The sequence below is a fragment of the Melanotaenia boesemani genome, chromosome 13 (genome assembly GCF_017639745.1).
Source record: "Melanotaenia boesemani isolate fMelBoe1 chromosome 13, fMelBoe1.pri, whole genome shotgun sequence".
Classification (NCBI taxonomy): Eukaryota; Metazoa; Chordata; class Actinopteri; order Atheriniformes; family Melanotaeniidae; genus Melanotaenia; species Melanotaenia boesemani.
The window spans coordinates 338,829-366,089 of NC_055694.1; the positions used below are offsets into that span (position 1 = coordinate 338,829).

General features: G+C 47.4%; 1 protein-coding gene across 1 annotated transcript in view; it reads left to right on the forward strand.

The window, feature by feature from the left end:
• cacna1fb (calcium channel, voltage-dependent, L type, alpha 1F subunit) overlaps window positions 1-27,261 on the forward strand; it is a 137,415-nt gene that overhangs the window by 78,115 nt on the left and 32,039 nt on the right. The window contains exons 34-42 of the mRNA XM_042003786.1: window positions 949-1,107; window positions 1,196-1,306; window positions 1,391-1,474; window positions 1,994-2,122; window positions 3,297-3,362; window positions 3,702-3,793; window positions 3,883-4,042; window positions 4,134-4,261; window positions 4,616-4,712. Of these exons, the coding sequence (XP_041859720.1) occupies window positions 949-1,107; window positions 1,196-1,306; window positions 1,391-1,474; window positions 1,994-2,122; window positions 3,297-3,362; window positions 3,702-3,793; window positions 3,883-4,042; window positions 4,134-4,261; window positions 4,616-4,712 (1,026 nt within the window). The remainder of the gene's footprint in view (window positions 1-948; window positions 1,108-1,195; window positions 1,307-1,390; window positions 1,475-1,993; window positions 2,123-3,296; window positions 3,363-3,701; window positions 3,794-3,882; window positions 4,043-4,133; window positions 4,262-4,615; window positions 4,713-27,261) is intronic.

Sequence of the window (27,261 nt, forward strand, 5' to 3'; positions counted from 1 at the left end):
TTCCCCCCTAAAAAGAGGATGAACAGCAGCAGCCTTCCGAACCCAGCAGGCTTTTCAGGGTCCAGGAACAACAATTCCTTCATAACCTCTTAGATGGTAAAAGGTTTGAAAGAACATTTCTGACAGGATAAGCTGGGCGCACAAGAGGGCTTAGGTAGGTCAAGTTGTTTAAACCATTATTTTGGCAGCTCAAGTTAATGAGAGAGGCAACACCAGATTTAGTAAAAGGAGTCAGGCACGCTCTTCTTTTCAGTGACTATAATATTGTTTACTAAGATTGACAAGGGAGAGCCAGAAAATAAATTTCTTGTCTCACAGATTTCCAAAGCTGTGGAGAAGATGCCTTTGGTGTAAGTTTCTCCTGAAGCGGGCCTCGCTCTCTCCGAGCCTGATTTCTGTCGCAATACTGCTGCTATGATCTTTTTGCTTTACAGGATCATGTTCATTGATGACTGCGCTAAAATAATCCCTAAACAAGGACCAGCTTCACTGACAGAGGGAATGGGATCAACCCTGCCCGAGTCAACTTCAGCCAGATTGTGCAAGAATGGTAGAGCTTTTGAGTGATGCATCCAGGAGATTTAACAGACAGGCCTTTACGAATGCAGGCAATAAAACATGGTCATTGTGGAATACCCTGGAAGAGTACATGTGGGGGAGTTTGTTAAAATTACATCAGTTGTTGTGGCCTTATTACATATTTCATGGTCAAACTGAGTTGGTTGAGATATTATTTAATGCCGGTTTAAAGAATCACATTGCATGAGAACATTATCAGGAGGTTTCAGTATGACCCAGTTAAGATCTCCTAGCAAGAGCCTTTCGGACCTGGTGAATGGGGCTCGGGCATTGGTGGTATCTGGTTGTACTGTGGGTACCTGGTTGGTACTGTAGCTTGTGATTAGCATGTTATTGGCATTCAATTAACATTTTTGTTGGTCCCCACAGCGTCAATGTGTGGAGTACGCCCTGAAGGCTCAGCCTCTGAAACTTTACATCCCAAAGAATCCAGTCCAGTATAAGTTCTGGTCCATCATCAACTCGACCGGATTTGAATACGTCATGTTTGTCCTGATTCTGCTCAACACCGTCACTCTGGCAGTTCAGGTGGGTAATCTTAAAGCTCCGCCTCCAAGCCAAACTCAGCGCCCTGTTGGATCTGATCAAACCTGAGCGTGGCTCTTGTCTCCTGCAGCACTACGAACAGTCCAAAACCTTCAGCTACATCATGGACATCCTCAACATGGTCTTCACTGGACTCTTCACCGTGGAGATGCTGCTGAAGCTGCTGGCTCTCAGGCTCCGGGTGAGGAAATCAAACGCATACCTGAACTCGTCATCAGGTCCATGGAAGCCTTCAAGGTCCTAAAACTTTTCTTCTTCCTTCCAGCACTACTTTGTAGACCCCTGGAACTCCTTTGATGCTCTGATTGTGGTCGGCAGTGTGGTCGACATCGTCGTCACTGAGTTCAGTGTGAGTACTTAACCCATAAGAGCCCGGCGTGACGTATTTGTCACATACATTTCTGAGACATTTTGCTTCAATTTAAGGTTTAAACTTTGCTCAAAATCCTGTTGAACACAATCCGATACCCGTCTTCTGTCCTCTAATAGAAACCCAGAAGCAGAAAACCACATTATAATTTCTTAAACTAACACATGGTGATAAAATGTACATTTTTGTTACATTTTGTTAAAGGGCCAAATAAAGACCTCATATTACAAAAATGGGACTTTCCTTACCATTTTTTTAATGGGTTAAACATTACAGCTGCTCTTCAACCGATTTATCTTCTCTTAACATCCAATATCTGACCAGGGTGACAGAAAAGGTTCAAGAACTGAAACTGAGTTTTCACAGGGTCACAGTCAGAGCTTGTTAGACCCACATAGCCATCACAGCATCCTGATTGGCTGATGAGGGTCCCTCTCTGGTCCAGTTTTTGTTTACATGTTTGTCTTGTGTTCTCTCACGCCTTCTCTTTGTTCTCAGAGTGGAGAGGACAGTTCCCGGGTGTCCATTACCTTCTTCCGCCTGTTTCGAGTGATGCGATTGGTCAAGCTACTGAGCAAAGGGGAAGGGATTCGTACACTTCTGTGGACTTTCATCAAATCACTGCAGGTCAGAAAGACTGGTTTAACAATGTTTCAGCTGGACTCTGGCTGAACTCTGGCTGAACTCTGGCTGAACTCTGGCACACAGCAGACGGAAGTCTGGTTGAAATCTGACTGAGATCTGGCTGAAAGCCTGGTAAACTCCGGTTGAGTCCAGCTGAAATCTAGATGGTGTCCAGCTTAAGTCTGACTGAAGTAAGACTGAGGACCTGACTGGTTGACATCTGGCTAAAGACTGGCTGATGTCCGGCTGAAATATGCCTGACAGTCTGAACCCCAGCTGAGTCTGGCTGACATCAGACTTAAGTCTAATTGGCTCAACTCAGACTGATGTTAGGCCAAAGTCTGGCCAAAGTCCGACTCAACTCTGAGTTTTGTGTGTGTGTGTTTTTTTTACATGTTGAGACTCAGTGAGAAGCTTTGGGCAAAGTCAGCAGCCTGTATGTAAATTTCTGTGTCATCACTCCTTTTCATTTTCAGTGAAGCTGATCTCAGATTGAAGCTGCTGGTAAACCAGCTGTCTTCCAAGTTTTCAAAAGTTCAAAGTTACTTTTCAGTTGTCTTGTGTATTTATTCCAACTTTCTGTATCACTAAAATAATCTGTAATACTGTTATTCCTGTATTTTTTTAAATGTGGAAATACCAGGCCCTGTGATGGACTGGTGACCTGTCCAGGTGTACCTGCCTCTCGCTCCAGCTGCCCCGCAACCCTGACTTGGACTAAGCTGTATAAATAATGGATGGATGAAGATACCAATAAGATTATCCATCCATCCATTTTCTGCCGCTTATCCAGAGTCGGGTTGGGGAGGCAGTTGCCTAAGCAGGAAAACCCAGACTTCCCTCTCCCCGGCCACATTCACCAGCTCATCTGGAGGTATCCCGAGGCGTTCCCAGGCCAGCCGAGAGATGTAGTCCGTCCAACGTGTCCTGGGTCTTCTCACCAGCCGACCTACCAGTTGAACCACCAATCTTACACACAACCTCACATGGCTATTTTTGTTTTTACGATGTATTTATAAAATGCTTTTGAGCTGAATTTGGTCGTTCGTGGCCACTCATCCAGTTCCTGATCGTGTTCTATGAATAATCATGGTGTTGTGATCGGAGGCTGAGAGGAACATCCACGTACGTTTATTTGAATCAGAATTCCGACTCTCACCTGGTTGTCTGTCTGCAGGCGCTGCCATATGTCGCTCTGCTCATCGCCATGATTTTCTTCATCTATGCTGTCATCGGCATGCAGGTGAGTTCACTGACCTGATCCAGAATCTGTTTTTTGAGATGTGCAGGGGTTTCCAACATGAATCAGATTTGATTCTGTTTTTATTTGTATTGGAAAGATGTTTAATGACACACATTCCTAGTGCTGATATTACCCACAATGCACCTGGTGAGTGGTGCTGCCAGCTGAAATGATGGAGAACCTCAGGGCTCATGTTTCAGACCCTTGTTGTTACTCATTTACATTCATGATTCAATGTAATTTTTGCAAGTTGACTTTTCATTTCAGACCATTTTTATTTTTATTTATCTGATTTTTAATGGATAATTAAGTTTGATGTTTTTCCTGTTTCTGTGTCAGACGTTTGGAAAGATAGCCATGCAGGATTACACTCAGATCAACAGAAACAACAACTTCCAGACTTTTCCTCAGGCTGTCCTTCTCCTCTTCAGGTCAGATCCTCGTCCTCCTCCACAAACCTTTGCCCTGCTTCTTTGTCATATGGCAGTTCTGGTTGCCTTACCTGTGTGTGTGTGTACAGGTGTGCCACAGGTGAGGCATGGCAGGAGATCATGTTGGCCAGTCTTCCAGGTAAACGCTGCGACCCAGAGTCAGACTACGAACCAGGAGAGGAGTTCACCTGCGGCAGTAACTTCGCCATTGTTTATTTCATCAGTTTCTTCATGCTTTGTGCTTTCCTGGTCAGAACACACACACACACACACACATAGTAGCTGGAAGGAGTTGAATTCAAGCTTGATTTGAGACCTGACCGGATTTTCCCTCCTTCAGATCATTAACCTGTTCGTTGCCGTCATCATGGATAACTTTGACTACCTGACACGTGATTGGTCAATTCTGGGGCCACATCATCTGGATGAGTTCAAGAGGATCTGGTCTGAGTACGATCCAGAGGCAAAGTATGTTTGTCAGACGTTTAGGCCAGTTTCTTCTCTGTGGTCCACTTTTATTGTTAGCTTAGTTGTTAAACTGATTCTGGTCTGATCTGGATCAGAATTCTGGTCTAATCTTGATCTGAACTGAGGTCTGATCTGGATCTGAATTCTGGTCTGATCTGGATCAGAATTCTGGTGTGATCTGGATCAGAACTGAGGTCTGCCCTGGAAGAATTCTGGTTTGATCTGGATCTCGGTTCTCTTTTCTAAACGATTCTCTCTGATCCGAAGCTTGAACTGGAATGACTTCCTGATCTTGTTGAGGTAAATGAAAGTGGGCGGAGTCTGACTGAAACCTGCTGGATGTTGTGTTCTCAGAGGTCGGATCAAACATCTGGACGTGGTGGCTCTGCTCCGGAGGATTCAGCCTCCTCTGGGATTTGGGAAGCTGTGTCCACACAGAGTGGCCTGTAAGGTAAGTGTTCGCCTGCCGGTGAAGAGACTGACCTGTAGCACCACCCTTACTCCATGTCAGGGCTGGACAATAATTCAACATCAATATATCGGAATATACTTTTATTCAGTAACGGTGATATGAGTTTTGAACACATTTCTAAGTATATGATTAAAGTGTTTGATTCAAGCAGAACAAAAAGAGCCCCAAAACATCGGCTACGTAACTGATGACATACACCACAGACACGGAGCCCAACCAATGAACCCAACCAATTAACCCGACCAATGAACCGGAACAATGAGCCACACCAATGAACCAGAACAATGTGCCCGAATAACAAGCCCGAACGATTAACCGGAACAATGAACCGGAACAATGAGCCCGACCAATGAGCCCGACCAATGAGCCCGACCAATTAGCCCGACCAATGAGCCCAACCAATGAGCCCGACCAATGAGCCCGACCAATGAGCCCGACCAATGAACCCGACCAATGAACCCGACAAATGAACCCGACCAATGAACCCGATCAAAGAACCCGACCAATGAACCCAACCAATGAACCTAACCAATGAGCCCAAACAACGAGCCCGACCAATGACCCTGCCCAATGTGCCCGAACAACAAGCCCGAACAATGAACCGGAACAATGAACCGGAACAATGAGCCCGACCAATGAGCCCGACCAATGAACCCGACCAATGAACCCGATCAATGAACCCAACCAATGAACCCAACCAATGAGCCCGAACAATGAGCCCGAACAAGGAACCGGAACAATGAGCCTGACCAATGAACCGGAACAATGAGCCCGACCAATGAACCGGAACAATGAGCCCGACCAATGAGCCCCACCAATGAACCCAACCAATGAGCCCGACCAATGACCCTGACCAATGAACCCAAACAATGAGCCCGACCAATGAGCCCGACCAATGAACCCAACCAATGAACCCAACCAATGAACCCGACCAATGAACCCAACCAATGAGCCCGAACAATGAGTCCGACCAATGAGCCTGACCAATGAACCCGACCAATGAACCCGATCAAAGAACCCGACCAATGAACCCGACCAATGAGCCCAAACAACGAGCCCGAACAAGGAACCGGAACAGAGAGCCTGACCAATGAACCAGAACAATGAGCCTGACCAATGAACCGGAACAATGAGCCCGACCAATGAGCCCGACCAATGAACCCAACCAATGAGCCCGACCAATGAGCCCGACCAATGAACCCAACCAATGAGCCCGAACAATGAGTCCGACCAATGAGCCTGACCAATGAACCCGACCAATGAACCCGATCAAAGAACCCGACCAATGAGCCTGATCAATGAACCCAACCAATGAACCCAACCAATGAGCCCAAACAACGAGCCCGAACAAGGAACCGGAACAATGAGCCTGACCAATGAACTGGAACAATGAGCCCGACCAATGAGCCCGACCAATGAACCCAACCAATGAGCCCGACCAATGAGCCCCACCAATGAACCCGACCAATGAACCCGATCAATGAACCCGACCAATGAACCCGACAAATGAACCCGACCAATGAACCCGATCAAAGAACCCGACCAATGAACCCAACCAATGAACCCAACCAATGAGCCCAAACAACGAGCCCGACCAATGACCCTGCCCAATGTGCCCGAACAACAAGCCCGAACAATGAACCGGAACAATGAACCGGAACAATGAGCCCGACCAATGAACCCGACCAATGAACCCGATCAATGAACCCAACCAATGAACCCAACCAATGAGCCCGAACAAGGAACCGGAACAATGAGCCTGACCAATGAACCGGAACAATGAGCCCGACCAATGAACCGGAACAATGAGCCCGACCAATGAGCCCCACCAATGAACCCAACCAATGAGCCCGACCAATGAGCCTGACCAATGAACCCAACCAATGAGCCCGACCAATGAGCCCGACCAATGAACCCAACCAATGAACCCAACCAATGAACCCAACCAATGAGCCCGAACAATGAGTCCGACCAATGAGCCTGACCAATGAACCCGGCCAATGAACCCGATCAAAGAACCCGACCAATGAACCCGACCAATGAGCCCAAACAACGAGCCCGAACAAGGAACCGGAACAGTGAGCCTGACCAATGAACCAGAACAATGAGCCTGACCAATGAACCGGAACAATGAGCCCGACCAATGAGCCCGACCAATGAACCCAACCAATGAGCCCGACCAATGAGCCCGACCAATGAACCCAACCAATGAGCCCGACCAATGAACCCGACCAATGAACCCGATCAAAGAACCCGACCAATGAACCCAACCAATGAACCCAACCAATGAACCTGCCCAATGTGCCCGAACAACAAGCCCGAACAATGAACCGGAACAATGAACCGGAACAATGAGCCCGACCAATGAGCCTGACCAATGAACCCGACCAATGAACCCGATCAATGAACCCAACCAATGAACCCAACCAATGAGCCCGAACAACGAGCCCGAACAAGGATCCGGAACAATGAGCCTGACCAATGAACCCAACCAATGAACCCAACCAATGAGCCCGACCAATGAACCCAACCAATGAGCCCGAACAATGAGTCCGACCAATGAGCCTGACCAATGAACCCGACCAATGAACCCAATCAAAGAACCCGACCAATGAGCCTGATCAATGAACCCAACCAATGAACCCAACCAATGAGCCCAAACAACGAGCCCGAACAAGGAACCGGAACAATGAGCCTGACCAATGAACTGGAACAATGAGCCCGACCAATGAGCCCGACCAATGAACCCAACCAATGAGCCCGACCAATGAGCCCCACCAATGAACCCAACCAATGAACCCAACCAATGAACCCAACCAATGAGCCTGAACAATGAGCCCAACCAATGAACCCGACCAATGAGCCCAACCAATGAACGCTGTGTGGACTCACTGCACGGCATCCCACATGCTTGAACACTGGATGGGTCAGGTAAACTGGACAGGCCTGTAAGCCTGGACAGCCAGGAGGGGTTTAAAAATGTACTGGTGTTAGCTAAAGATACAAAACTTAGCAGACCACAGCTCTCCCTGCCTAACAGGGGGCTCAATTTTATCCCCACTAGAGGTAGCAAGAACAAAAATATCGGGTTGCAGGCCAGATTAGATATACACAATTACCACAGAAGGCTTAAATTAATCACCTTCTATGGAGACCAGGGGACCCTCACAAAACAACCCTTTACCACGGGTTCTAGCTGGGTTCCACCAGACGCCAAAATGCCTCCCCACATATTGGAATTAACTAAATTAGACCTTGATTACTTCCATAACTATTTCCAACGTATTAGAATAAAACCCAACCTATTACCTGGGGAAAACAAAGCCCTAAAGGAACTAAGCCAAAACAAAAATATCATAATCAAACCAGCTGACAAGGACAGCATGGTTGTAGTAATGGACAGAGAACAGTGTCGTAGATAAATTCTTTATCAAAAGGGCTTGCTGATATTAAGAGTCTGCAGACAGAGGTCTTTAATGATCTTCCTTTATTCGGCCGAACAGGGGGACACCCTTCAGGATCAAAGACCACGTTCATCCATTTCTGAAAGCTTATATAGTCTCCCTGTCACTATTTTCAGACACACAGCATCCAGGCACGCAGCCTTGTAGGGGGGCTGGTTGACATCATTTTGATATCATGTTATAATGTCATACTATTAATATTTTGCTGACCAGGGCCACTGCACCTGTTGTTTTTCAACTCTGCTATATTAATACTTCCACATTTCCCCCTTTCAAATATTTCAGAGTAATCGGCCCTAAGACGATACTCTGAAACTTACAATAGGGAAACCTTTTTACGCACACTTGTCCACACACGCAGGCCTCAAGCATAACATAGGAGCCAATCTGAACCTCCCGTACGAGGGCGAAAAAACCCCGAAGGGAGAAAAAATTCCCCCGTGCCCCCCCTCTGGGCGAGCACCGGTAACTTTTGATCTTACTTGACACTCAGGCACGGGTAGGCCAGTGGACCCCTGCATGAGACCTTCTAAATACTATGACAGAAAGTAACCATACACACACAACAAAGAACTCCATTACAATCTGTTTTTCACAAGGATAAGCTATTACAGAAGATTACCGACTACAGAATTCACACGTGAATAACACAAGATAGAGTCCTTTTCCAGTCCGGAGGCAAACAGGAGCGTTGGGTCACCAGCCTTCCGTCACATGCTGCCGCCCCTTTGTCCAACCGACTGTAGTTCTATTGAGACGTCACAGGTCCAACTCAGTACGGACCAATTGGGCAGCCATGATGACAGAGGTCTGTTTCTTGAGACTCGTACTCCACGCTTTCCTCAGGGCGGGAACGATGCACATGCCAAACAAGAAAAGAAGGATCAGAACCAAAGCTGACCCAACTCCCACCTTTATCAATACATTTTTCCAGTCAGCCATTAACTGGTCCAACCAATCAAGAGACCAGTCGCTCTTCCCAGCATGCCCCCGCACCTCCCTCCCCACCCGCATTATCTCGTCCATGGCAGATGTAAAGGAATCATCTGGCGCTGTGTTAGCTGGAATAAAAGTGCAACATCTGTCTGAAATACCGAGTTACGGGTAGTGTGTAGATGTGTGCGGGTGCATGCTGGCAAGAGACCTGACTGATAATGACATTTGGCATGTGAGTCGTACTCCCCTTGGTCACTGAGGTCGCTCCCTCGTTGCGCAGTTGCCCCTCTGTTTCCTTGAGAAGGCCCTGGTGATGGGACGACGTAGTGGCTGCTGCTTTGGGTCCGGATTGGTTGAATTGGCCCTGCCAAGATCCCTATCCCGCCCAGAAGAAGAAACCAAAGGAATGTCAAACTCAACATCATCGGGCGGCAACTCTGAATCTGCCCTGACAGGACTATCTTCGTCAGCTGGATGCGAAGCGATACTTCCCCTTTTGGGGGACTGGTCATTTGAGAACGCTGTACAATCCGACCAGTCCCCAGGGCCTGTTTTGCAGTTGTTGGTCGTAGGTGCCAACGAACAATGGTTCAGATGATGCCAAGCGACGCTCCCTTCGACCTGGACCGCAGTCGGTGTGGCACGGACCACCTTGTAAGGACCCCGGCGTCGAGGAGTGTTCCACTTTCTTCGAAACTCCTTAATGTACACCTTATCCCTGGGCACCACTGGACCAGATGTCACAGAGACTGGTTTTGGCTCGTTCGCTTTTTCCTGAAAATAAATTGCTTTATGGATAGCAGACAACTGTTTCATATAACTGTGCAGCTCCTTCTCCAACTGCTCCAGGGGGCCCGGCATGGGACGACCTGTTAACATTTCATGAGGAGACAAATGTGTGACCCGATGAGCTTGCATGCGGTAACTCATTAGGGCCAACGGTAATGCGTCATGCCACCGTAAGCCAGTACATGCACAAATCTTATTAATTTTTGCTTTAAGTGTGCCATTCACTCGTTCCACCCCTCCCTGACTGGAGGGAGTGTAGATACTTCCATGGCGGACTTTGATTCCGAGCTGACGCAGAACGCCCTCGTAGACCTTGTTGATGAATGCTGGTCCCGAGTCTGATGAAAGGATGGACGGTAAGCCAAACCTAGGGATCACCTCACGGACCAGGAACTTTATGACTGTTCCCGCCCCCATGTCCTTTGATGGAGTGGCCTCCACCCAACGACTGAAATGATCAAAAACCACCAAAAGGTAGCGCTTACCGTGTACCGGGACCAACATGTCCACAAAATCTAAAATCAGATGACGAAACGGGCCTTCCGGGACAGGCATTCGCGCTGTGGGGGTGACAATACCTTTTCGAATGTTATTTTGCGAGCATATCTCGCACCGATTTAGCGCGTCCGTCACCAATGCCTGCAGGTATGGCGCCCAATAACCCTGTTGTTGTATCCGATGTATCACCTCATCTCGCCCACAGTGGTCTGGTTTGTGACACTCTGGAATTAAAAGAGACAAAAGTGAGATTGGAGCGACAATCAGGCCGGTATGTGACCGCCATAACCCTCGCCCATCTTTTGTAGCACCCCTTTTCTCCCACATGTTTTGTTCACTCGCGCTGGCACGCGCTTGCATCAGTGTGATATCGTCGGGTGTGACAGATGGTTCCAACTCCACAGCTGGGGCCAAGACGGCGACCTTGCAACCTGAAGCGTGCTTTGCAGCTTCGTCTGCCGCATTGTTTCCCATCGTGGTGATGGAGTTGTCTTTTTGATGAGCAGGACACTTGATAATGGCCAATCGATGTGGAAGCATCATGGCCGAGATTAACTTCATAATCTGTTTCCCATGCCGAACAGGTTTACCATCTGATTTTTGAAAGCCGCGCAGTTTCCAAACTGCTCCGAACAGGTGACATACTCCATGTGCATATGCTGAATCTGTGTAAATGTTAGCAGAAGTGTCTTCAGCAAGTTCACAAGCTGCAGTAAGTCCATACAATTCAGCTAATTGTGCAGAGCAAGGTTGTAAACACTTTTCAGCTTTTATCGTCACAAACGTCCCTTCCTTTTGTTGCACCACGGCGTAGCCTGCGTGAGTTCCCATGTGATCTCGAAAGCATGACCCATCTACATAGTACGTGACCTGTGCGTCGTCCAACGGCTCAGATTCCAAGTCCGGTCTCAGTTTTGTGTACCTCGTGGTCTCAGCGACGCACTCGTGTGTATCACCTTCAAATTCAGAAGGTAACATATTAGCAGGATTTGTGGTCTCACATCTCTTAATTGTTACATCTGGATAGGTGAGCAATGGTAGATACTGAAGGCAACGTGCTGTTGTCAGAACAAGTTTGCTGTGATTGATCAACTCTGTGATTTTATGATGGGTGTAAATAACCACGGGATATGACTTAGTTATTGCAGACGCCTTTTCATACGCCATGTGAACAGCTGCGAGGCCCTGGTAGCAGGGGGACCACCCTCGTGCTACATCGTCCAACCTTGCACTGTAGTAAGCGATGGGTTGTTTCCTTCCACCAGCACATGAGTCTTGTGCCAATACAGCCGCTGCATACATGTTACATCTGTTTGAAACATAAAGATGAAAAGTTTTATCATAGTCTGGCATTTTCAGCGCTGGGGCATTTTGCAGTTCCTGCTTGAGCACATCAAAAGCCAACAGTGCCTCCGTGGTCCACTCCAAAGATCCCCTCAAAGTCCTATCTTCAGAAGACTTCAGAAGATCCCTGAGTGGTGCCGTTTTTACTGCATAATCCTCCAACCACTCCGCGCTGAATCCTGTGATACCTAAAAAGGTCATTAGTTGCGCGCATGTCTGTGGACGCGGTGCTCGACTTATGCCTTTGAGGTGGTCAGGAGACAGAGCTATTGTTCCATGGGAGATTACTCTGCCAAGGAATTCCACCTGAGGCTGGCAGAATTGCAGTTTTGTCCGAGAAGCTTTGTGTCCACATTCTGCCAGTCTCTGCAGCACTTTGATCGAGTCGCGCTGACAATCTTCAATGGTGTCTGAACAAATCAATATATCGTCTACATACCGGATTAGGACGCCGCTCAAATCCAGCTCCTGTAGATCCTGACTCACCACACGATCAAACCACGCGGGGCTGCTTGTCAGTCCCTGGGGCATTCTGGCGTAGCTGTATTGTCGACCTCTAAAGGTAAACGAAAACAGATATCGTGACTCTTCTGCCAGAGGGATACTGAAAAATGCTGAACAAAGATCCACTACTGTAAAAAACTTAGCTTTAGTAGGGATGGCATTCAACAGTGTGTGAGGATTAGCGAAGTCTGCAGCAACATCTTCAAGAATGGCATTGATCGCCCTTAGATCATGGACCAGTCGGTACTTTGATTTATCTGCTTTTAGAACTGCAAGAATTGGGGTGTTACAAGGACTAAAAATCTCAATCAGCACTCCTACTTTTAAAAAACCATCAATTAGGATTCCAATCCCTTCTTCATCTGCGGGATTAAGTTTGTATTGTGGCCGCCAAGGTAAGACTGCACCTGGTTTTAATTTGACAGTAACTGGGCTGGCTGAAACTGCCAGTCCCACATCCGTCTCATGTCTGGACCACAGTTGGTCCGGAACCTGTGTTAAAATATCAGTTTCCAGATCACTGTTAAATCCAAGGGGGTTGGTTTTGCATGTCATCATTATGTTTTTTTCTGGTAGCACCACCATCTGAGGTGTTGCTTGTAATGACAGATCACACCTAATCCTTAACATTGATCCATCATCTGAAAGAGAGATTAACGGGTTCTCTGTACTGTTCCATGTCAAGTGTTCTGCGGTTCTTACCATCGGACCGAGGTCCCTGGACTGGTATCCTGGGTTTACCAACAGTGTAATGTGTGGTAAGGATTGAGTAACACAGTACCATTTATCAATAAAGGTATTGTGGTTTACCTTTAATGCTGCGCCTTGGCCTCCAATCAGGATATATGGAGCCTGTATTTTAACCATCACTCCATCCGTCTCCTTTTCCCACCTATCCTGAAAGGTTGAGCTGGCTGATGGATCAAAGAACATTGTACAGTGAGGAGGTAATGTTGGTGGAGAACCTTCCGGGGCCCAGGCCTTTATGCATGTCTTCCATTTCTCCAACTCCGAACCCAGAAGCCCCTCTATGTTCCCCAGCCAATAAACATTTGCTGGTTCTGCTTGGGCATTCATTTGTAAGTTTAATCCACAACTTTCCACATATATTCCCAAAGGGGAACATAAAATTTTGAGGCCCAATTTACAAAGTGCATCTCTTCCTAACAGATTGACAGGAGTTTGGTCCGAAACCAAAATGGGTATTTTAATTTCATCATTTCCTACTTTTATTTTAACGGGAGCAGTAATAGGGACCAGTTGACTTTTTCCCGAGAATCCTACTGTCTTCACAAAGTTGTTTGACATGGGAAGGTTCTTGGCAAGGGGTCCCTGTATGCATGAATGGGTCGCCCCCGTGTCAATCATCATTTGGACCTGTCGATCCTCAATTTGTACATTTATCATGGGGTCGGTGCGTGTATGCATACTCAATGGGTACGAACCTTTACCCGCAGGATCCTCGGGACCCCCCTAAAACTGAGAGGGTCTTGGTCGTGTGCCACCCAGGGCTCCACCTCCACCTCTTTTAGGGACGCCTCCGTTTCTTCCAGGACCACCTGCTGGGAGGGGCATAAAGCGTGGGCAAGCCCTTGCAAAATGTCCAAACATGCCACAATACCAGCAGCGGTTGGATCCCTGTCACGCCCCAGACGAGGGAGTACCAAGCCTTGAGTATGAAGGGCGGAACGGCTGGGGACCACTGGCGGCCTGTGTTGACTCAGGAACTCCAGCAGTCCGACCCATACCTGGATCTGCGAACACAACAGCTTGAACCTTTTCTTTCAGCTTGCCTTGCAAATCATTTAGTTGCATCTGAGCCAGCTTCCTTTGAATCTGGAGGTCTTGTTCAGAAGTCTTGGTTAGGTCTTTTCTGTATCGGGCTACTGCATGAATCACATGATCACGGAACTGTTGTGCTGGCATAGATGTTAAACCAACGACATCCTCCAAACGCCTACTGACATCCTTTGGCATCGAATCGATGACTGCATTCCTGAAAAGAGTGAGCAAAACAGGATCATTTTCCACATCTTTTTTCAGCCTCTAGGCGCCATCTTTTCAACTGTATGTCGATGTATGCTGCTGGATTCTGGTCATCTTTCAGAGGTTCCCCTTTTAAAGCATCAACATCAATTTTATTAGGGTACTGTTTGCGTATTCCTTGCCAAATCACCCCCTTATAGGCTGCTAATTCTGTCCCATCTGCCCTTTCACTCAAAATCCAGTCCAGTTCATGGTCTCTGAAAAACTGCTGCATTTTAGACAACCCCATTACCTGAGCGAGGACAGCTTTGATGTCTCCCAGTGAAAGCAGTGATCCAGCCGTGTTTGATTCCAAAGCTTTAATCCACTTGCCTCCTCCTGCGGATATTTGAGGGAGTTCTGAGACCAAACCTGTCAGGTCCCGAGCTGAGAAAGGATGATAATCAGCCCTTGTTCTTCTTATCAGAATTGGGAACTCCCCCCCCCTCAATCTGTCAGGAGGTCTGATGTTAGGCCTGTATCTTAAATCATATTCATCTCTAGGGACCCCTGCGGACGTGCCGGGTTTCTGCAAGCATGCAGGCATGGAAACTCCGCCTCCTGAAGCCGCCCCTTCCTCCACCTCCTCATTTAAATCATCTATTTCCTGTTCCATCTCAACTATCTGGCTCCGTCCCAACTCACGTTGCAAATCTTGCTGACGTGGTCCTAAGTTCATCCAAAAGCTATCATCTGTCTTACCTTTTCGAGCCAATTCGGTTCGATCCTGGTAACAGTTAATGATTCCAGACTGACGTCGCTGTGTACTACAGTATTTTGGAATGGCCAAATGGGGAGGAGTTTCCTGTTTTTCTCGAGGAGAATGTATAGAGGTTGAATGCCTTCCTACCTGGGCGTGTGCTTTCCCAGTGCTCTGTAAGGACGCACCCCCCTGTTTGGAGTTGGGTGGGTCTGGTTGGGGCAATGCATCAGTGGGAGATCCCTTCTCAGCGAGCCCTGAAGCAGCAGATGACCTATTTTGGATATCACTTACATTTCCGGGTATGCCAGCATCAGTTGGTACCCCAGGAAGGCTTTGCTGGTCATCAAGATTAAAGTTTCCATCTATCTTTATTGTTCCTGTTAAGTTTGGGAAAAGTTCAGCGTTAGTACAGTTTTCAGTTTCCCCCGGATTATCCGTAAAAGACACAATCGTTTTGACATTTCTTTTAATTGGCTTGCTGATTCTAAATAAGTTTAAAATTTCCAACTCAAGCTCTCGCTTCTTTTGTCGTTTCTTAGAATTATTTCCAGCTTTATAATCCTCAATGCGATGTTGCATTATTTCACAAAGTTTTTGATCAAACGACCCTGTAACAGGCCACTGGTCTTTAAGCCTTTTCGTTCTTTTATGCCATTTCTGGGACATGTGTTGAACCTCTTTCATCCTGTGGGGGTAACGGATACAAACAATAGCCTGGGGCGTACTCATCATTCCCCTACAATATGATAATCATGCAATTCAAATGGAATCCACTTGGGTGTGCTGCAACTCCGTGTCCTGTTTCTTGGTGTCAATCCAATGGGAGGAGTCGTGTTCTGTTGGAAGGAAACCAAAAGAGTTCAGCGGTTTTATTTTAACAGCTATAATAATAGTACAGATTACATCCTTGTAGCTGCACAAGAGAAGAGCACTATTTTATTTTTGTCAGTGCTTGTGTCTATGCGCGTTAGCAAGTAGCTTAGTGTCAGATTTCACCTGACCATTATTTTGTGAGTTGGGGAACGAGTCAATTTATGCACTGCAATTCAGATTATACTCTTTACAACATGCAACATGCAATATCACTGCAAACAGAGGCCTCTGTTTCATGCATAAGTTTTTCAGTATTCCCAGCAGCCGGGTTAACAGAGCTTAAACCTTTCACTACTGGCTCTGTTTAATTTAGGATCAGATTTTTGATCGATCTTTGCACCCTTTTGTCCTTATGATCCTGGTCATAAGCTACTTAAGCTCCTTAACTGGCTCCCTACAATACCAGCCTATAGCTCGCAATATTGTGAGCCCTGTATTTAACTCTTTACTAAATTTGAAACTCGAAACGGATCGATCGGTGCCTTCACATCACTTTCACTTTTACTTCACTTTCACTACTATTTTTGTTGCCAATTACTTCTTTCGCCGCTATACTGACTCTCCTCTCAAAATTCCAAGGGGCCTGCGTCCAGTCTACCCCCCGGGTTCTGATAGAGCCCTGAAATATTACACACCCACGGAAACTGACTCCCCTTCGGACCAGCCTATAAGCTCGCAATCCTGTGAGTCCTGTGTAATTCTTTCCTTAAAACTGACCTTCTTCCCAGCTACTTCTGGTAAGGCCCTCATAAACTACTTAATCTCCTTATACTGACCTTCCTCCCAGCTACTTCTGGTAAGGCCCTCATAAACTACCCAATATCGCCTTATACTGACCTTCCTCCCAGCTACTTCTGGTAAGGCCCTCATAAACTACTTCATTTGTGCGCACAAATTTATCTGTCAGCAGAGTCACAGCAGCTGTATAACTAAGTTCAACTTGTAGCCAGGACGGCCCTCCGCTTCGGCTCACTCCACCCAGAAGGATTTAAAATGGGGCTTACCTCCTTAAGCGGTGAGTCAAAGCGGTCCACACGTCCGGCCCCAGCGGTTAACTGGCTGGCTCGCCAAATGTCGTAGATAAATTCTTTATCAAAAGGGCTTGCTGATATTAAGAGTCTGCAGACAGAGGTCTTTAATGATCTTCCTTTATTCGGCCGAACAGGGGGACACCCTTCAGGATCAAAGACCACGTTCATCCATTTCTGAAAGCTCATATAGTCTCCCTGTCACTATTTTCAGACACACAGCATCCAGGCACGCAGCCTTGTAGGGGGGCTGGTTGACATCATTTTGATATCATGTTATAATGTCATACTATTAATATTTTGCTGACCAGGGCCACTGCACCTGTTGTTTTTCAACTCTGCTATATTAATACTTCCACAACAGTACCTGTGGGAAGGCTACAAACAACTCAGAAATAGAACTTATTATTCTAAATTAAATAAACCCATATATCTGGAAACATTTAAATTAATTATTCCTATTTTCCAAAAATTATATGAAAAGAAATATATTAATGCTAAACAACGTAATTATTTAATAGGAGACGCAGAACCCAGACCCAGGCTGTTTTACTTACTCCCTAAAATCCGTAAGGAGCCAAAAAACTGGAGCAAGCCTTTCCAGATTCCACCAGGACGCCCCATCGTCCCAGACTGTGGCAGCGAGACCTACAGGTCCGCTGAATTCATAGACTATTATTTAAATCCTCTAGCCACTAAACATAGCAGCTATATTAAAGATACCTATGATTTTATAAATAAAATTAAAAACCTAAAAATACCTGATAATTCCATATTATTCACCATAGATGTAGATAGCTTATATACTAATATTGACATTAATGAGGGCGTCCAGGCTATTAAAAATATATTTCATAAGTATTATGATAAAAAACGACCGGATAAAGAAATCATACAATTATTAGAAATAAACCTAAATAGGAATGATTTTGAATTTAATGGGGAATATTTCCTACAAATTAAGGGAACCGCGATGGGCAAAAAATTTGCTCCCGCCTACGCAGACATATTCATGGCTGAGTGGGAGACGCTGGCACTGGAGAAATGCTCTAAAAGACCCCTGCACTACTACAGATACCTAGATGACATCTGGGGAATTTGGACACATTCAGAACAAGAATTTAACACATTTCTAGAAACTCTAAATAACCACAACCCCTCCATTAAATTAAAAGCCACAACAGACCACAATTCAGTCAACTTCCTGGACACGACCACATTCAAAGGACCCAAATTCACACCACACAACCAATTGGACATCAAAGTTTATTTCAAGGACACAGACACACATGCTCTACTACACAAAAGCAGCTATCACCCTAAACACACCTTTAGGGGTCTGGTCAAATCCCAGTTGCTAAGGTTCCACAGAATCTGCACCCAAACAGAGGATTTTAAAAGAGCCGCCAAAATTCTATTCTCCGCTTTGGCCACAAGAGGGTACTCAAGGACCTTTCTTCGGTCAACTTTTAAAACATTCCTCCAGTCCAAGCCCATTCAGGTCTCCACTGCTCTGCCTTTTGTGACCACATACTCGCCCTCTACTGTCCTCTTAGTGAACAAAGTAAAAAATAACTTCAATAGAATAATGGAAAATAGACAGCATGACCTTAGAATAATTGGAGCTTTTAGGAAAAACAAAAATCTGAAAGATTACCTGGTTAGAGCAAAAATTAGGTCACTGCTGCAGCCCGATTCTTACCCTATTAGACACTATTTTAAACAAATTAACTATGTCCAAATTTCCAGTAACAAAGAGGTCTTCAAAATCCCCACTCGGGCCACGGTCTCTTCCCAAAATTGTGTGTACATCATAACCTGTAAAACCTGTAATCTTAAATATGTGGGAGAAACGGGAAGAACAATCCACCTGCGTTTTCAGGGTCACAAACAGAATATTAAAAACCACTACAATACTCACCGCCACGTAGTCCAGCACTTTATCCTCCACAGATGGGACGCAGTCCAGGCCTCAGTACTGGAATGTAACCCATCCTGGTCTGCAGCCCAGAGAAAGCGAACTGAAAGGAAATGGATCAATAAATTAGGAACCATCCATCCACTGGGCCTTAATGAGAGGATGCCAGCCCGCCCTTAATCAAGAAATGGTACCTCTCACAATATCCCTCATGATAGAATAATAATTATAATAACTATTTATTAATATCACCATATTTTCTGATCCACTCCCCCTCTATTTTACATAATATTTGCAAGATCTAACACCTGGCCAGGACTATTTTTACTTTATCCCAACCTAGTTAAATTTAAAATGTTTTTATTTTTGGCCCTACACCTGACCAGGGCCTTTTACCTAACCCTAACCCAGGGGAATATTAATTTTTAATTTTACTCTTACACCTGACCAGGGCCCTTTCCCCTAACCCTTTCCCAGGGGAATATTAATTTTATAATTCTACTCATACACCTGACCAGGGCCTCTTACCTAACCCTAACCTAGGAGAAACCTAATACAAGGGGATCTAGCACTATTAATGTATATTCTCAATTATTATGGTGATGATAATTATTACTATTATTACATATTGTCATTTTATCTTGTTGTCATGTGGAGAAACCTTGTACGGTGCTGTATGTCTGTAGATTGGTGGATGCCTCTGTGGGTGTCATGTTGGTGTTGTGCAGTGACACCCTTGTCGCAGGGGTGAATAACAAACCATTGTTACTGTTATTGATTTAGGTGTACATGCTTTGCTGAGGAGTGGGAGCGGATGTGTTGGCTGCTCAGGCCCTGGATGGGGCTTACTGTGATGGAGCGTGCATTGAATAAAACCTTGATGTTCCAACCAATGAACCCAACCAATGAGCCCGAACAGTGAGCCCGAACAATGAGTCTGACCAATGAGCCTGACCAATGAACCCGATCAATGAACCCGACCAATAAACCTGACCAATGAACCGGAACAATGAACCGGAACAATGAACCCAACCAATGAACAGGAACAATGAGCCCGACCAATGAGCCCGACCAATGAACCCAACCAATGAGCCCGACCAATAGACCTGACCAATGAACCCGACCAATGAACCCAACCAATGAGCCCGAACAATGAGTCCGACCAATGAGCCTGATCAATGAACCCGATCAATGAAGCCTACCAATGAACCCGACCAATGAACCCAACCAATTAACCCAACCAATGAACCCAACCAATGAACCCGACCAATTAACCCAACCAATGAGCCCGAACAAAGAGCCCGACGAATGCACCCAACCAAATGAGCCCGACCAATGAGCCCGACCAATGAACCCGATCAATTAACCAGAACAATGAACCAGACCAATGAACCCAACCAATGAGCCCGAACAATGAGTCCGACTAATGTGCCTGATCAATAAACCCGACCAATGAGCTCGATCAATGAACCCGACCAATAAACCCCACCAATGAACCCAACCAATGAACCCGAACAGCGAGCCCGACCAATGAACCGGAACAATAGAACCCAACCAATGAACCCGACCAATGAACCCAACCAATGAGCCCGAACAATGAACCCAACCAATTAACCCAACCAATGAACCCAACCAATGAACCCGACCAATGAACCCAACCAATGAGCCCGAACAAAGAGCCCGACGAATGCACCCAACCAAATGAGCCCGACCAATGAGCCCGACCAATGAACCCGATCAATTAACCAGAACAATGAACCAGACCAATGAACCCAACCAATGAGCCCGAACAATGAGTCCGACTAATGTGCCTGATCAATGAACCCGACCAATGAGCTCGATCAATGAACCCGACCAATAAACCCCACCAATGAACCCAACCAATGAACCCGAACAGCGAGCCCGACCAATGAACCGGAACAATAGAACCCAACCAATGAACCCGACTAATGAACCCAACCAATGAGCCCGAACAATGAGTCCGACCAATGAGCCTGATCAATGAACCCGACCAATGAGCCCGATCAATGTACCCAACCAATAAACCCCACCAATGAACCCAACCAATGAGCCCGAACAATGAGTCCGACCAATGAGCCTGATCAATGAACCCAACCAATTAGCCCGATCAATGAACCCAACCAATAAACCCCACCAATGAACCCAACCAATGAACCCGAACAACGAGCCCGACCAATGAAGCCGATCAATGAACCAGAACAATGAACCCGACCAATGAACCCGACCAATGAGCCCGAACAATGAGTCCAACCAATGAGCCTGATCAATGAACCCGACCAATGAGCCCGATCAATGAACCCAACCAATAAACCCCACCAATGAACCCAACCAATGAACCCGAACAACGAGCCCGACCAATGAACCGGAACAATGAACCCAACCAATGAACCCGACCAATGAGCCCGACGAATGAACCCGAACAATGAGTCCGACCAATGAGCCTGATCAATGAACCCGACCAATGAGCCCGATCAATGAACCCAACCAATAAACCCCACCAATGAACCCAAGCAATGAACCCGAACAACGAGCCCGACCAATGAACCCAACCAATGAACCCGACCAATGAACCCAACCAATGAGCCCGACCAATGAGCCTGACCAATGAACCCGACCAAAGAACCCGATCAATGAGCCCAACCAATGAACCCAACCTATGAGTCCGACCAATGAACCGGAACAATGAACCGGAACAATGAACCTGACCAATGAAGCCAACCAATGAGCCCGAACAATGAGTCCGACCAATGAGCCTGATCAATGAACCCGACCAATGAACCTGATCAATGAACCCAACCAATAAACCTGATCAATGAACCCAACCAATGAGCCAGAACAACGAGCCCGAACAATGAACGGGAACAATGAACCCAACCAATGAACCCAACCAATGAGCCCGAACAAAGAGCCCGACGAATGCACCCAACCAAATGAGCCCGACCAATGAGCCCGACCAATGAACCCGATCAATGAACCAGGACAATGAACCCAACCAATGAACCCAACCAATGAGCCCGAACAATGAGTCCGACCAATGAGCCTGATCAATGAACCCGACCAATGAGCCCGATCAATGAACCCAACCAATAAACCCCACCAATGAACCCAAGCAATGAACCCGAACAACGAGCTCGACCAATGAACCGGAACAATGAACCCAACCAATGAACCCCACCAATGAACCCAACCAATGAGCCCGAACAATGAGCCCAACCAATGAACCCAACCAATGAGTCCGACCAATGAACCGGAACAATGAACCCCACCAATGAACCCAACCAATGAGCCTGAACAATGAGTCCGACCAATGTGCCTGATCAATGAACCCGACCAATGAACCTGATCAATGAACCCAACCAATAAACCCCACCAATGAACCCGACCAATGAGTCCGACCAATGAGCCTGATCAATGAACCCGAATAACGAGCCCGACCAATGAACCCAACAAATGAAACCAACCAATGAGCCTGAACAATGAGCCCGAACAATGAGTCCGACCAATGAGCCTGATCAATGAACCCGACCAATGAACCCGATCAATGAACCCAACCAATAAACCCCACCAATGAACCCAACCAATGAGCCCGAACAACGAGCCCGAACAATGAACCAGAACAATGAACCGGACCAATGAACCGGAACAATGAGCCCGACCAATGAGCCCGACCAATGAACCCGACCAATGAACCCGACCAATGAGCTCGACCAATGAGCCCGACCAATAAACCCAACAAATGAGCCTGAACCAATGAGCCATGTTAGGCGCCTCCGTCCTGGTCGGACGCCTGTTGCAGCAGCTCCAGTTCTGCGGGTGCTTTTACTGTTATTTAGTATTTATTTTATCTTTCCTTTGGTTTTTTGCTGTGTTTATAATTTATTGCAACAGAACAGCAATGGTTTTTGTATGCTCCAAGTTCTTCTTTTCACTTTTATTGCTACTGCCACGCTCACAGTGGCAGGCCCATTGTTTACTCTCGCGACCAGCTGTTAGCGCTGAGTAAACCTGTACTGTCGCCGGGGGTCAGGCACGATATCCCGGAGGAGCTATGGAGGAGACGCCGGGGATGCAGAGCCGGAGTGAGGGTGAAGGCAAGGAAGGGGAGATACAAGCCTGCTGTTCCTGCCATCATAATGGGGAATGTGCGCTCTCTGGTGAACAAGATGGACGAGCTGGCGGCGCTGATTAAAACACAGAGGAAGTACCGTGAGTGCAGTTTACTGAGTTTTAAGGAGTCGTGGCTGCACTCACATATTCCGGACCACAGCGTTGGTGTACCTGGCTTTGTGACCGTGCGGGCGGACAGAGACGTGACAGACACCGGTAAGAAGAAGGGAGGAGGGATTGTGCTTTATGTGAATGAACGTTGGTGCAATCCCGGACACATCCGTGTCAAGGAACGTCTCTGCAACCCAAACGTGGAACTGCTGGCTGTTGGGCTACGGCCGTATTACTTGCCAAGAGAGTTTACATCAGCCATTGTGTTAACTGCTTACATTCCCCCATCAGCTGATGCTGAGGCCGCCGCTGACGTCATCGGCTCCGTCGTCTCCCGGTTGCAGACGCAGCAACCAAATGCCTTCATGGTAATCACAGGGGACTTTAATCATGCTAGCATGGACAGAACACTGACTGACTTCACTCAGTATGTGGACTGCTCCTCTCGGGACAATAAAACTCTGGACCTACTGTATGCAAACGCCCAGGGAGCATACAGTGCAACCGCCCTTCCCCCCCTGGGCAGGTCAGATCACAACCTGGTTCTGCTTTCACCAAAGTATGTGCCTATTGTCCGGCGGCAGCCTGTGCCCACAAGGAGAGTGAGGAGGTGGACACAGGAGGCTGAGGAGGCCCTGCAGGACTGCTTTGACTGCACAGACTGGGATGCACTCTGCCTGCCTCATGGGGAGGACATCAACGGTATGACGGACAGCATCACGGAATACATCAAATTCTGTGAGGACACTGTCATGTCCTCCAGGACTGTTAGATGCTTCCCAAACAACAAGCCGTGGATCACTAGCGACCTGAAGACCCTACTCAACAAGAAGAAGAGAGCCTTCAGGTCTGGAGACAGGGAGGAGCTGAGGAGGGTGCAGCACCAACTGAGGGACAAGTTGAGGGAGTGTAAGGACTCTTACAAGAGGAAGCTGGAGGCCAAACTCCAGAAGAACAACATGAGGGAGGTGTGGTCTGGAATGAAGGAGATCACAGGATGTGGGGGGAGAGGCAGGTTGGCTGATGGTAATAGGGAGAGCGCTAACGAGCTTAACACCTTTTTCAACAGGTTTAGCTCTCAGACTGCCCCCGTCTCCTCTGCCCCTACCCCAGCCATCCCACACCTCCCCCCTCCTCTTCCAACTGCTCCACTGCTCTCCCCTCCCCCCCCCTACAGTGAGCCCACTGGATCAGACTGGACTTCAACCCATAACACCTCCCCCCGCCCCAACCCCTTACCCTGGCTTGACTGTAACAGCCTGGCAGGTGAGGAGACAGCTGGAGAGACTGAACAGACACAAGGCTGCTGGCCCGGACGGTATCAGCCCCAGGATACTGAGGACCTGTGCCAGCCAGCTGTCTGTAGTTCTCCAGCACCTCTTCAATCTGAGCCTCAGCCTGGAGAAGGTGCCACAACTTTGGAAGACCTCCTGCCTGGTTCCTGTTCCTAAGAAGTCATCTCCATCTGGCCTCAGTGATTACCGTCCAGTTGCCCTTACATCACATGTGATGAAGGTGCTGGAGAGGCTGGTGTTGGCCCACCTGAGGCCGCTGGTGAAACCTTCTCTCGACCCTCTGCAGTTTGCCTACCGGCCACGTGTGGGGGTGGATGATGCTGTCATCTATCTGCTGCAGCGAGCTCACTCGCACCTGGATGGTAGTGGAGGCATTGTGAGAGTCACATTCTTTGACTTCTCCAGTGCCTTCAACACCATCCAGCCTTCTTTACTGAGTGGGAAGCTGCGGCTGATGGGTGTCGGCGGGTCCTCTGTCTCCTGGATCGCTGATTACCTGACAGACAGGCCGGAGTTTGTCCGGCTGGGCGGTGTCCTGTCTGATGTGGTGATGAGTGATGTAGGAGCCCCGCAAGGCACTGTGCTCTCTCCATTCCTGTTCACCTTATACACCACAGACTTTCAGTACAACTCAGAGTCATGTCACCTTCAGAAATATTCTGACGACTCTGCAGTTGTTGGGTGTATAAGTGGTGGACGGGACGAGGAGTACAGGGGGCTGGTGGACGGATTTGTGGAGTGGGCGGGTAAGAATCGCCTGCTGCTTAATGTGGACAAGACCAAAGAGATGGTGTTAGACTTCAGGAAGAAGGGATCAGCTCCACAGCCCCTCTGCATCCTGGGTAGTGATGTGGACACGGTTGAGGAATATAAATACCTGGGAGTGTCTATCGATAACAGACTGAGTTGGAAGACCAACAGCACAGCTGTGTACAAGAAGGCCTGCAGCAGACTCTACTTCCTGAGGAAGCTGCGGTCGTTCAACGTGTGCAGCAAGATGCTGGAAATCTTTTACCAGTCTGTGGTGGCTGGTGCCCTGTTTTCATCTGTGGTCTGCTGGGGGGGCAGCATTGCAGCCAGTGACACCAACAGACTGAACAAACTGATCAGGAAGGCTGGCTCTGTCATTGGCTGCAGACAGGACACTTTAGAAGCAGTGGTGGAGAGGAGGACACTGAACAAACTGTTATCTATCTTGGATAACCCTGACCACCCTCTCCACCCTGTGCTGGACAGACAGCGGAGCTCCTTTTCCAAAAGGCTCAGACAGCTTCACTGTCTCAAGGACCGCTTTAGGAAATCTTTCCTGCCACACGCAATAAGACTGTTTAACTCATCATCATGGTCTCAGAGATAACAATATGAGTGACTGTTGTAACTGGTGAATTTTTGCACTGACTGGATCAACCTTGCACAGTTAAACTCCTCATCTTCACTACTAATCATTGCACTGGACTATATTATTTGCTGGCTATTCTCACTCTTACTGTGTATAGCTAAATATCTCCTTGTATAAGTCTTGTAAGTATTGAAATTTTTATACTGTGTCTTATTTTTTTGCTACCTTAAGAAGCACAACTGCTAAATGACTGTACCGCTGCAACACCTATATTTCCCAGCATGGGATGAATAAAGTACTTCTATCTATCTGAACAATGAGCCCGACCAATGAACCCAACCAATGAGCCCGACCAATGAACCCGATCAATGAGCCCGACCAATGAACCGGAACAACGAACCCAACCAATGAACCCCACCAATGAACCCAACCAATGAGCCCGAACAATGAACCGGAACAATGAGCGTGACCAATGAACCGGAACAATGAGCCCGACCAATGAGCCCGACCACTGAACCCAACCAATGAGCCTGACCAATGAGCCGGAACAATGAACCCAACCAATGAACCCCACCAATGAACCGGAAAAATGAGCCCGACCAATGAGCCCGATCAATGAGCCCGACCAATGAACCCAACCAATAAACCCAACCAATGAACCCGACCAATGAACCCGAACAATGAGTCCGACCAATGAGCCTGACCAATGAACCCGACCAATGAACCCGATCAATGAACCCAACCAATGAACCCAACCAATGAGCACGACCAATGAACCGGAACAATGAACCCAACCAATGAGCCCGACCAATGAGCCCGACCAATTAACCCGACCAATGAGCCTGACCAATGAACCGGAACAATGAACCCAACCAATGAACCCGACCAATGAACCGAACAATGAGCCCGACCAATGAGCCCGAACAACGAGCCCGACCAATGAGCCTGATCAATTAACCCAACCAATGAACCCGAACAATGAACCCAACCAATAAACCCAACCAATGAGCCCGAACAACGAGCCCGAACAATGAACCGGAACAATGAACCCAACCAATGAACCCGACCAATGAACCGGAACAATGAGCCCCACCAATGAACCCAACCAATGAACCCAACCAATGAACCCGACCAATGAACCCAACAAATGAGCCTGAACACTGAGTCCGACCAATGAGCCCGACCAATGAACCCAAACAATGAGCCCGACCAATGAACCCGATCAATGAGCCCGACCAATGAACCCGATCAATGAACCCAACCAATGAACCCGACCAATGAAACCAACCAATAAGCCCGAACAACGAGCCCGAACAATGAACCGGAGCAATGAGCCTGACCAATGAACCGGAACAATGAGCCCGACCAATGAACCGGAACAATGAGCCCGACCAATGAGCCCGACCAACGAACCCGACCAATGAGCCTGACCAATGAACCGGAACAATGAACCCAACCAATGAACCCGACCAATGAACCCGAACAATGAGCCCGACCAATGAGCCCGACCAATGAACCCAACCAATGAGCCCGACCAATGAGCCCGACCAATGAACCTAACCAATGAACCCAA